A 13,186-nucleotide genomic window follows, 5' to 3' on the forward strand; every position below is an offset into this window, starting at 1 on the left:
AAGAAAAGGGGGATTACTCCTTAACAGGATAAAACTATTGGTAAATCAAAGATCAACGCATGCTTTAAATATCCTTAATGTTGATCACTTAAAGGGTGTCAGATGATCAGCTATGGAGGTACTCTTTTCTGATAATATTCCTTTCTCTTAATTAAAAAAAAAAAAAAAAGCAGTTACTGTGTGCTGACCTCCAATGAGTTCTGCACAGTGGTATAGAGGGCATGTCAAAGTGTGGGCAAAGGGTCTGTTTGTTTCTATGCAGAAGATCAAGGCCTAGCTTGGATACCCAGAAAATGAACTAAGATACGATATGAGGAGGAGCTTCCGGCATCAGCACTCTCTGGAGGACTCGTGCCGGGGGATGATCATCAAAAAGCCTCCACAGGGATCCGGACGATGCTGCGGTTGTGGCTGCATCCAGCCCACCATCTCCTGGACTTGCCATAAGAAGGAGGAGGGAGATGTCTAGGCTGGCATGTGCATACAGTGAGACAACGAATTTGACTGGATCTGTACTGTTGGAACTCAACCAGGAGTTGGGAGGGGTGCAAGTTGTAGCACCCCAAAATCTCATGACTATAGACTATCTATGGTTAAAAGAACATATGGGATGTGAACAGATCCCAGAAATGGGCTGCTTTAATCTGTCTGATGGTTCAAGTACAGTTAGAAAATATCCATCATATCATAGATAAATTTTCACAAATGCCTAGGGTGCCTAAATGGTTTTCTTGGCTTCACTGGAGATGGCTGGTAATTATAGATTTGCTTTGTTTATGTCACCGTATTCCTATTATGTCAATATGTGTGTGCAAATTAGTTAGTAGTTTAAAACCTATACATACTTAAGGTACTATACAAGAAGATATGTCAAAGAAATAATCAATCCTCCCAAGTTTCCTTCATATGCTACATCTATAGCTTTTCTTCTTCCTTCCTAACTACAAACTTTAAATAGAATTCGTGCCTCATATCGAATTTACCGAGTATCATAATTCCTCCAGGTGGTAAAGATACCTCGAGACAAGTGCTGGGCATAGAAGCCACAGGGCATAAATCTGCAAAGAAGTAAAAAGCTAACCTTTGCAAACAATATGGCTTCTCTCTCACTTACCAACTTTACATTTCCCTGTATGGCCCCGGAAGATGACTGGTTAGCCAGAGACGGGTAAGATTCCTCAAGGGAGGAACAACCTAAGACAGGCACAGTCGCAGGGGGGCCATCAGGTGAGAATTTGGGGATCAACAGAGGTGAGGCTCAGAACCTCACCCCCCCTGCTTTGAGAGAAATCTTCTGCATCCGTGGATGTCTTGCTGCCCTTGTCTAGCCTGGATTAATACTTAGTCCATAGGCACACACCTGATCATCTGATCATCTACATTTGCCTTCTTACAGCACTAAACTATGTTTTCTACCTTTATCTTGCATCTACCTACCACTTCAGCATTTTATTAAAAATAAAAATAATAATAATAATAGGAGAAATGTGGGATCAACATATAAATCAAGTACAAAAATCAAATGAATATTCATATTTGACCTGATGGTTTATAGGTCATATTGCATGATCAAAACCGAAAGTTTCTGTGATGACTGCCCTTGTACTGTTCACCATGTAAGAATTTATTCACTCTGTAAGAATTCGTTCACCATGTAAGAACTTGTTCGTTATGCTTCAGAAGATTGGAGACTGACGAGAATTAGGCTTGAGATGGATTAATGATTGTACATTGAGCATTGACCCCCCTATACTGAATTTTATTGTTGTTAACAACCATTTGATCAATAAATATGAGAGATGCCCTCTCAAAAAAAAAAAAAAAAAAAAAAAAAAATGAAAGACTTTCATCCTGAGGTCACGATCCATAGAAACTTTGAACTTTCTGGATAGAAAGAGCTTTCAGAGACAGGTCTGGAAGGACGTCTGCAGATACTGAGGATGGGCCTGGCGACGTCTATCAGTTTGAACCAGATGAAGATGCCATTTTTGTGTGTGGAAATACTGAGTACTGGCAACTTGCTACAGTGCAGCCTATAATCTGGCTGCTCCAAGGCAGCATACACTTACTCCTATATTTTAACTGTATCCTAACAGGTCAATGATACTGGGTAGCTGAGTTCTGGACTTAATGTATTACTCTGCTCATTTAGCAGCCTGTAAAAGTCCTTCACCTTTTTTATTCCTTCCCTCCCACCTTCCTGGCCCAGCAAACTCCTCCACATTTTCTAAGACTTGGGCCCAATTTATTCTGGGAAGAGCTTCCTCCCCACGGACTTTTCACGTTCACAGAGCTCTCTGCACACTCCCCCACCAGGTAGGCTCACTGCAGTGCTGTCATCTGCTTCACTGTTCTCTTCTACCCACGAGGCCGGTTGTTCAAAGACGCTATCTGACAACCTAACTGACATTTAACTTACACACCATAAACCTGACCTAGAAGTAGTTTGGTACATACCTTCTTCCTAGGCAAGACCTTCACCCCCCCCCTAAATTAAGATGATCTCTGGGCTATGGCCTCACTAGAATATATTACAGGGCACGCAGGATTCCTAGTATGCTGACTGTGGCCAACAGGAACCAACCCTTTTTACAATTGATGCTGCAGTAACTACAAGAATCTCCCCAGAAAGAGTGCTGCTCTACCCCCACACAAGAGCAGATGCTCCACGGCCGCTGGCTGAAGACCCAAGGCACACACACCTCATCCACATATGGTTTCACTAGCACCTGACCAAGTAAGGCCTCTGCGTCCCGTGTCTTGTCAATTGTGGCATAGGTCCGTAAGCAGTGCCGTATTATATCAACGTTGGAGGTCTGAAGCCCTTCTAATAGGAGGCCTTCCAGCGACTGTTGTAACATGGCTGTTATACCAGCTATACGCTGCAAGAAGAAATAGGTAAGAAAGTTGGAATACCTTCTAAAAATTCAAATATTTACATACGAAATCTATTATTCTAATAGAATACATGCAAAATGAAAATATTAACACTTCCTGTACAGTAACAATGAATCTCTTCTCCCTCCTAGTCTCTTCATCAGTGAATCTTTGCTTCCTCAAAGGAGAATTTAGACAAAATTACAGAATGACAAAAAAGTTATTTTTCTCTTAAGCTACAGAATAAGTCTTACAAACATCATGAATCTAAAGCCCAGTCAAGGACTTTGGATAAATTAGCTCTTGTTACATCATATATGTCAATTTACATGAAATTCAGGATTCGTTTTACTCTTACAATTCAGAGAACACGCCTGTGTTTTACATGAAATCACCAATGTGTGGCATTCAGGAAGCAGGGGCGCAATAAACAAAAACTGAAAAAATTCTGAAGTAGTTTCAGAATCCTGTAGGTCAATAATTATTAGAAGCATTACTAGGTGAAAGCAAAACTATTTAGCAAATTCCTAAACAACAACTGTGGAAATCTAAAACACTTACTGGTCTTATTGTGTCCAAAAGAGGCATGCCTTTGCTTTGAATAGCGTGAAACTGTAACTGGTTAAATTCTGTGGCAATTCTCTCCAAAATCTGTCCAGTCAAAAGTGGCCTGGTAGAGACAATTACAGAAATTTAGTTCTATAGAAGTTTACAATATAGAAATTAAAGAAACACTTTAGAAAAATAAAGTGTTTTCATTTCTGAGAGAACAAATCACACAATTAGCGGTGGCGGTGCTCCAGTACCTGCCGTGTTGTGACTTTCTCCAGAGAGGGTTTTTCCAGGGCCCCCTCGTCTCCAGGGGAAAACTAACACACCTTTCACGCCTCCAGTTCCCACCATGGGCCGCAGGCATCCACCGCTCCAGGTGCCCGGGGGTGGCAGCTAAGTCCGCGAGTCCTGCTGCTGCTTCGGTGAGACCCGGGGGCCGCACGAGGTCAGGGCGGGCACAGCCGCGGGTCCCCACCACCTTCCCAAGGCTCCGCTGCCCATGACCGCCTTCGTGGTCAGCCTCCCTTTCCTCTCTCCCTTGCCCTATCCTATTCACACCCGAGTCCTCTTCTTTTCTCGACCTGTCTCATTCTCCCTTTGTCTAAAACACCAAATGCTTTTGTCCCAACAAAGTAAAACTGTCCCTCTAACAGCAATAAACAAAATATCGCAGAATAGCTTAACTTGAAATTTACATTCACCAAATAAAAGAGCAGTCAGTCTCTATGTTCTGGGTCCTAGACAGAGGACATTCATTGTGTGTCTGCCACAAGGTGTAATAAATGCTTTTTTCCCCTAAAACACAGTAGATAGCATCAATTCCACCCAAAAGGAAGTAGCAAAAGAAGAAAAATATAAAGGCATTAAAGCATCTGCTGGGCTTTCCTGAGGCACCCTGTACCTGTTGATGACCAATCAGTTAGGGAGGGGAGAAATCCACATCAGGAGAAATGTGAAATGCCACCATTGACCATCAGTGGTCCACCCAGCCCAGTATTTGTAGCCTCCAAATTAGTTCAGAGGGACAGTAATTGCCCAGCATGACCAACGCAAAAGGTTAACTCCTAACGCTTTTCTGAATGACCTAGTGTACATTTATTCTTCATAAATTACCTAAACATTTTTTGCCCTAACAAGCATGATGTATTAACCACACTCACTTACACTGTCCCGGTTTCCCCTTCTCTACAGCTCAAAGGTGCTGATCTGAGTTAAGGAAAAGGTCCTCAAAGGTGATTCTGGGCAAGGTAGAGTATCATGTCTATTGTGTTAAAGATGCAACGCTGCAAAGGAACAGTGATCACAGGTATTTCTGCCAAGGGAGCAGAGGAGGACCGGGCAGGATGGAAAGGAAGCCAGGAGGCAGGTGCCACGGACGCTGAGAGGGCACAGGTGGTGGGGCTGTCAGCACTTCTGAGCACACCAGAGATGCAGGGCAGTTCACGACACACGGGCTACACGGGACTGGTAAGGATGGACGTTCATGGACATGCTGATAAGCACCGACTGAGGACGTGGAAAGGGCCGAAGCACACACGCAGGGGCCTGAGGAAGCAAACAAGGCAGCTGCTGACCATTCACCCATCTTGACTATGAAAGGAAGCAGTGACCTAGGCCCCAAGAAAGACTTCCTCGCGGAACGTTTCATTTTGTAATCTGTGTAACAACAGGACACAGAGCATACTGTCTCTAAGGTCCCTTCCAAATTGAAATTTTAATTCCTAAAATTGAGAAACCCAGGATGCCTCTATAGCATGACCCAGACTTGGAACTACTTTGACTTTGGGCTTCAGCTGGTTTTGCAGCAAATTATTCACAACTACTCACGGAGAAATGGTGCGGCTGTCAACAAGACTTCATAACAAACCCAAGTGAGACATGACAAGGGCCTACTGTGTGCCAGGCACCAGCTGACGGGACCCCACTGACTGTCAGACAACCAAGCGGGGTCATCACTAGCCTTCCGTTCCAAATGACACCGAAAGCTTAAGTCCCTCGACGCAGGCTGCCCAGCTGGTACATGCAGTACACAGACCCATGCTTTTCCCACTGTACCACATGCTGATCTCATCTGCTCACCCAGCTCGCTGACGTGACGTTCAGACTAGGCAGGTAGTTGGAGTCCAGTATAACAAAGGAAATGGTTGCCATTTTTTTACTATACAAGCTTTTTATTTCCTGTTTATTGATTTCAACTAAATGTGTCCTATACTATTTCTTAGAGGTATAGTGCTTGCACAAGACACATCAGCAGTCATACTCTGCACAAATCCACAAAATCTGGCAAGATGAATGCTCTTCCACTGCTTGAAGACCAACAAGGATCTTGTAGCCCTCACGGAAGGTAATTCCAGAGAGAAATCTTCACAGTGGGCACCCTGAAGGTGACATGCTGGGACCGTGGCCTGTGACCGAAAGCTGTGCAACACCGTGTTCTAGCATCACCGCTTCACGCACTCCACTTTCCTGAGTTTTGTTCAAAAACATTAAGCCTTAGGCTTGGATTTTCCTCTTTTTCAGAAATAAGTTCTAATTAAAAAACAGTTTTTTAGCCTCGGTGTGAAGTATTAATTTAGTAAAAAATACTGACCTGCTTACTTCTAGGGCAGATGTTTCCTTAGACCTTTGAGAATTTAAGATTTTTTCAATTTTCTCAACTGATCGAATAACTTGGATAAGCCTCAATACACACATCTATAAAAATAAAAATTAAGGGAAAATGTTATACTATATTTAGTGTTACTGATCTTAGTGCCCCATGCTAAATGCAGGAAAATGCAAAGCCAAAAGTCAATTTAGAATTATTTCAAGCATCCTACACATTTTAAATATTTCTATAAACACTGACTTCCCAGGAAAGCAAATCTTAATTTTGGCCTTCTAGAACATGTACATTTCAATATTCAGCTGCAAGTTTATGGTTAAAAAAAAAAAATCTAGACTTTTCTGCTTTCTCATTTTCTGCACTCTTATTCCTTCTTTCTTTTTCCCATCTTAAGTGAACCTCTCTATTGGCACTACATTTATTTCCTTGTGACCTTTTTTCATGTTTTAATTCTAGTGTCTGATATTTATCCTCTCAGTTTACTCATGCATGATACACCTACATGTCTAAGTGTCAATTCACTGAAGACATTATTACATTATAAATATCAATGGGGTTGAAGAACATTATAAAAATTCTCATCCTTAGAAGAACATACAGATACAAAGTCATTCATGAAGCAAACAGTTACTGAGCACCTACTGGTAAGCTCGACATTCTCCTAGAACATGAGGCCATCAGTGAGCAAAACAGGAGACTCCCCGCTCTCGTGAAGCTTACAATCTTTTCTAGAAATGTACTATATTCCTGAAATATCTGGACAAGAGCTGAGAGGAGAGCTAATGGAGAACTGAGTGGCAGGTCTGTAAAACAGGCCTTTTCCCTCGGGATTTTAAAAAATATGTTACTGAACTTAGAAAACAATGGCCAGAGCACCGCTAGAGTCAGAAGCCGTGAATGCCGACCCAGCACTGCCATTACATGAAGATGATCAGTAAGACCGGAGAACGGAATCAAGACGAGGACCACTGAACGTGAGCGCAGTGCTTGGAGAAGCATATTAAAGGGGGGAAACAAAGGAGAGATAAACACGGCAGGACGAGAGAGCAGAACGCTACTTCTCCCAAAACAACCTGCCACGGGACACTGGGAGTATTTGCTCTGGAGAGCCCGGTTAGGCCCCGCCTCTACCTACGAGTACCTTCTTTACCGGCACGCCAGAAAGGTACATGCCTGTTAAGCTGTAAAGTGCCTCACTGATACTACTACTGTTTACTGAACTAGAAAATATGAGGAATCTAAACTTCGCGACCACTCAGGTACCTCTAAAATTCTGTCTTACTTCAAACAGGTAACATAACATTATAATGCATAAAAATATACATACAAAACACCTTTAAAAAACCAGTTTCACAGTACTGAGAAGTATGAGAAGGCCTGAGGGGAGGGTTTTTAGCTGGCATGGAGCATAAGAAATCTATTGTCTTCTTTAAAAACTTTAATGCTACCATGAATAAATTAAAACACAAGGAGAGTATGCGATTTCCTTTGTCTTTTTAAAAAATCAACTAATTTACCACGGTCCTTTTATTAATGGGACATCAGTCACAGGGGTGACAAGACCAGGCTCCAGCTCTGGAGCTGAGCTACCGATGCCTCCAGCCGAAGCGCCCACTCCCTCTCAGTGAAGGCCCTGGAGGCGGCGGCCAGACCGCCCCGGCTCCCAGGTGCTCCAGGGAGTCCATGCGACACTGGTGCGTACCTTTTTTTCCCTAATGTCCACTTGTTTAGACATTCGTTCATCTACTGCACGGATTCCTTCACTGACGGATGACCTAAGACTCTTTAAAAAAACAAAGAAAATGTACTGCAGAAATTTATTTGTAACATTACAAAATTTATACATGTAACTCAATTCCATAGAACTTAACATCTATAGGCCAAATTATGCAGATAGTGACAAAAATACAAAATACTGGACACAACTGCCGTCGAGGATACTCATGATTTGGGGGTAAGATGACACACAGAGAGCTGAGGTCACACAGAATTAGTGGCCAAGAGAAAAAAAATACATACACAATGAATGTCATAGGTGGTCAGGGCAGAGAAAGGATAATCTGAGTCAAAGTACAGGAGAGTCTGGAAAAGAATTTGGGCTGGAGTCTGACTCTGAAGACGTGTGTACGCTGGCAGCAGTGAGCAGGGGGTTATCAGAGGGCAAACACAGGAGGAGACGACCGCGCGTGCCAGACGCAGGGACAGGGAGACACGCACCTGGGCGCACTGCCGACTCCCCTTGCAGAGAGGCAGAATTTAAGAGGGACGGGCTAATTCAGGAGGACTCTACTCAGATAAGGCCTTTACGCTGGACTCTATATTTGGAGAACTAGGGAATGCTGAAGCACTGATATACCATGGAATGTTCGGGAATATTAGGAATCAAGAAACGAGGAACAGGATGGCCAGAATATGGGAGAGGCCATAGGTGGAGAAACATGTCCAGAAGCTAATGAATCTCGTCAAGTATGAGGTGATTGGGAATCAGAGCCAAAACAAAGGTAATGGCACCGACTGGCACCAGACAAATCCCCACCATTCCACAGAGAGGTGAACTAACTCATTCAATAAACATGATGAAATACTAACTGTCAGCTATTGTGGAAGCCAGTAAGGACACAAGGAGGAACAAGGCAGAAACAGTCTTATCCTCCAGGGGTCTTAGAACCTCACGGAGCAGCTTCATGAGTTGAGATCAAAAAGCGAGGGAAGGTCTGTGGCTGATTAGGAGAAAAGTGGCTATAAAGGTGGCTGTGGAAAAGGGCAGGGATAAGATGCTGGCAGGCGGCGAGGCAGGACCAGATCCTGCATGCAAGTGGCAGCCCAGGAGGTCCAGAGCAGAAGTCAGCAGAGCAGATCTGCCTGCAGGAAGTCTGGGGAGAAGAGCGGACGGTAAAGGAAGGTGAGGCTCAGGGCACACCACAGCCACAGGCTGGAAGGGAGGGGGTGGCGCGCCAGAACGACAGCCGGAGCGCCACCCGCAGGCTGCTGTGGGGTCCAGCTGTGGGGTCCAGCAGCAGGCCACAAACCACTTTTCTTCCATTCCAAAGAAAAGCACATGAACAGGCTTTTGCGACATTCAAACAAGACGTAAACACTCACAAATAAGTGCCAGTTCAAGGCACAGCTCAAAACTTACTTCTTTTATGACATCTTTTCTGCCTACCCCTCTTCTGGATTTCTCAGAATTGACATTTATTATTCTGTGTTTTTAGTTTTTTTTCCAGCTTTATCCATGCATTGTGTCTTTACTTACAAGGTGCCAGGCACTGTCTTAGGGGCTGCGTGTGAGAGGCCACTCAGGCTGGTGTGGCCTAGTGGGGATACACATGGGAAATGGGGTACAGTGCACCACGTTTATGGCAGGGCATCACAACTACTCGAGACGGGGCGTCCAAGGCCTGAGCCTGACAGGACACCGGGCAAGGACAGGGCAACGTGATTTTCTGCTGGAAGTGATGCCAAAACTGCCCCCTACTGTTCATCCAGGAGGAGTCCCGCTTCCCAGGGGCTTAGAGGTGGGGGTCCCGCAGCACATTTTCCCAGAGAAGCATTAAATTTAACATTTATTAGGCATTACATTTTATTATCCCTTGGATACATGAGATGTTAAACAGCTTTTGTGAACTGGTCTAGGAATCTAACCACATTGAAAACATTATTTGGGAAAATACTTGTAAAATTACAAATTTTTAAGATACAAGCCATTCATAAGTTGGAGACCATTTACATATGAGTGAGGCGGCTAAAACAAGCTTAATTTGGAAGTGCCCTTCTCTTCCCCTAACATTTTAAGCCATCTACTCGCAGAATCTGTCATTTTCAAATCAAATATGTTTCTTAAGTTGTAACAAACCAAAGAACTTTTTAGTTTTATTTTGTGTCTGACTGTAGGAAGTTGACAACTTCTTTGAGGGTGAAAACTACAATCAGGAACCATTACAAAACAACAAACCTAGCAGATTAAAAAAGGAGTTCTTCCTGGAGAAGGCAACCAGGCACACCATGCTTTACGACAGACTGTTTAATATTATCTGGTGACTTACCAGAACCTCTTCTCGTAACTGTCCCAGAGGCACAGAGAGCTGGTTGAGGGCTTTGTCCATGCCGACCTAAAGGCAAAATCATGTTGCCACAAGCACATCCACATCACAGGAAGGGATAAGTGCAGGATCTGCTTAATGACCAAGGTGTACTAGACTTAGGTTCTTCTCTGTGCAGCCACATCCTGCTAATCAGCTAAATAGCAGAAATGTTATTTTGCCTCAGATATTACTCATAGAATATGGAAACATTGTTAATATTCACTCGACTATAAAAATAAGGGAATGCAAGCTTCCTTGTGTGCAATTTGTCTTTGGATGAAGTTCTACATGAAATTGAAGAATTTTAATGGGCGAGGAACAGCCTACAATTTAGGATACTATAGCAGTTGATGTGAAAGTCTGAAGGGCTTTATCTCTCAACATTATTGTAAACCTTGAGAAAAAATTCAAATTAATAGAACAGAAATGAAATGTTCCAGGTTCCTAATCCTCCTGGAACATTTATCTTAGTGGTATATTTCCCAAAAGCAAATATGGCTCATTAACTGTCATGCTTCTTGAAATTCCCAATTGACAAACAGATCTAAAAACAAAATAAAATATGAACAAGAAGACTTTTTGTGAGTATTAAAACTCAAGCATTTCTAAATGATTTTTACAAACAACTGACAAGTTTATTACAAACCATTCTTATATTTTTATAAAACCAGGTCTCCTAAAGATCAGTACTGGGCAATGTTCCCTCAACCTAGCTCTGACTAGCACATAGACCTCAAAGTTAATTAAATATTTCCTTAGGAAAACCTGATTATTTTTCTTGCAAATTAGCCAAACCAGTGAGATTTCATAGTAATCACTTAGCAACTAACACAAACACACACTCATATCACTGTACTTCACTTTTCACTATTTAATAATAAAAATCAAGCAAGAACCATATTAAATGAGTAAAAAAACTAAAGATAAAAGATGTTTATCAAAAAGATTAGTTCTTTTGTTGCTGAGATTAGTAATCTTTCCAAGTTCTTTGGGGAAAAATCAACTGAAAGGTTTCTAAAAACACTCAGCACTTTTAAAAATAAATGAGCAAGAAAGAAGTGTGTGTGTGTGTGTGTGTGTGTGTGTGTGTGTGTGTGTGTGTGTGTAAATATACTGAGAGGTAGGAACTGTGGATTAAAGGTTTACCAAGTTTGTTGAAAGGTTGACGAAATCTGCATAGTCCTTGTTGATGAGTTCGACCATGGCGGTCTTAAGAAGCTTATAGTAGAGTTCCAGGTCGTCTCGCAGTTCTTCCAGTTGGACATGCTTCCTGCAGTCAGATACAAAATGATCCACATCGAAATCTTCCTAAACATAAAGCCAGGAAAGAAAAAAAATTATTATAATGATATCACAGTTTACATACAAAAATAAGAAGAGACAAACAGTAAGAAAGGCAAAAGGCCCAGAATAGTCAACACAATTTGAAGGAAAAAAGCAAACCCAGAGGACTGATATCGCCCAACCTCAAATGTTACTGCTAAAGCTACTGTTACCATAGAGTGGCGCTGGCCGGAGAGGAAACAAATCGGTGGAACAGAACAGACAGCCCAGGAGTACGGGAAGGCAGTTCACGGAGAAAGGACAGTCTCAAGCAAATGGTACTAGAACAACGGGACATCCACACGGAAGAGAAAAAAAATGAAGACATAGACTTTTCATAAAAAATAAACTGAAAATAGATCATAGACCTAAATATAAAATGCAAAACTTGTAGAAGGCAACACAGGAGAAAACCTAGGTGCCCTTGGATTTGGCAATGACCAATGCCAGAATCTTAAACAACCTAATTTTAAAATGGGCAAAAGATCTTTAAAGATGCTTAACATCTTAAGTCATTAGGGAAATGCAAATTTAAGTGAGATACTATCACATATCCATCAGAATGACAGAAATGCAGAACGCCACTGTTGAGGGCGCGCAGCGGATGTCGGCAGGAATGCAAAACAATACAGACGCTTGGCAGTTCTTACAAAACTAAACATACTCTTACCGTATGACCCAGCATTTTGCCTTCCTTATAGTTGCCCAAAAAAGCTGAAAAGTTACATCCACACAAAAACCTGAGCACACATGTTTATAGCAGTTTTATTCCTAACTGTCAAAACTTGGAAGCAACCAAGATTTTCTTCAATAGATGAATAAACTGTGATACAGCCACACAATGGGATGTATTAGTGAGCGATGATCAAGAAAGCCAATCACTAAGCCCGAAGACATGGAGGAGCCCTAAACGCACGCTGCTGGGTGAGAGGCCCTTCTTCTGAAAAGGCCAGATACTGTGTGACTCCGACTACATAACATTCTAGAAAAGGCAAGACTTGAAAGAGACACTAAAAAGACCAGTGACTGCAGGGCTGAGGGTACAGAAAGAGGAAAAGAAATGAATAGGTGAGGTTCAGGGCTTTTTAGGGCAGTGGACCTGTTCTGTATGATACTGTAAGGACAGATATGTGGGCATCACCAAGACCCACAGAATTTACAACCCAAGACTGAACCTCTATGTAAACTATGGACTCCAGTTAATTCTTCATCAGTATTGGTTCATTAGTTATAACAAAAACACCACAATAATGCAAAGTATTAGTGACAGGAGAAACCATGAGAGGGGTGGAGAAGGGATAGATGGGAATTCTTGCTTTCTGTTCATATTTTTATAAAACTGCTTTAAAAAACAGTCCAGTTATTTAAAAACTACCTCTAAGGTAGATGAACTTTCTTTCACTTCTGAAAAATAAGCTATTTTCATTAAAAAGCATTTTTGAGGTGGACTTTTTCTTTTATTAAAATATATGCTTTCTCCTATGTCTGAAAAGCTGGAGGGAGTCAAAATTACTGTAAGTCTGAAATTAGAAGAAAAATAGTTTTTCTTTATACTTGGAGGTATTTCTACTTGAACCCAGATGAAGTACAAATCTCCCAAAAGGCCAGAAGTTGTGAAATCACAAGGGGTATTGGAAAAAAGGAAATAAATCAGCAAAACAGACCAGTTGGAAGCAATTTAAGAACCATTAACAAGAGTAGCAGTGACAGCAATCAAATTTTAAATCAAATAAAGTTTAAGCAT

At 42.0% G+C, this 13,186-nt stretch overlaps 1 protein-coding gene across 3 annotated transcripts in view; it reads right to left on the minus strand.

Annotated features, from left to right (window-relative positions):
- Positions 1–13,186, minus strand: part of COG2 (component of oligomeric golgi complex 2) — a 49,294-nt gene that overhangs the window by 28,497 nt on the left and 7,611 nt on the right. For 2 of the 3 annotated variants that reach the window (XM_073213808.1, XM_073213810.1), the window contains exons 2-7: positions 11,266–11,427; positions 10,081–10,146; positions 7,737–7,817; positions 6,020–6,123; positions 3,439–3,547; positions 2,703–2,882 (exon numbers count right to left, since the gene is read on the minus strand). In XM_073213808.1, the coding sequence (XP_073069909.1) occupies positions 2,703–2,882; positions 3,439–3,547; positions 6,020–6,123; positions 7,737–7,817; positions 10,081–10,146; positions 11,266–11,427 (702 nt within the window). Of the gene's footprint in view, positions 1–2,702; positions 2,883–3,438; positions 3,548–6,019; positions 6,124–7,736; positions 7,818–10,080; positions 10,147–11,265; positions 11,428–11,615; positions 11,724–13,186 lie in introns of all 3 variants that reach the window. The other variant, XM_073213809.1, reaches the window with a different exon arrangement.

Source organism: Manis javanica, chromosome 10 (genome assembly GCF_040802235.1).
Source record: "Manis javanica isolate MJ-LG chromosome 10, MJ_LKY, whole genome shotgun sequence".
NCBI lineage: Eukaryota > Metazoa > Chordata > Mammalia > Pholidota > Manidae > Manis > Manis javanica.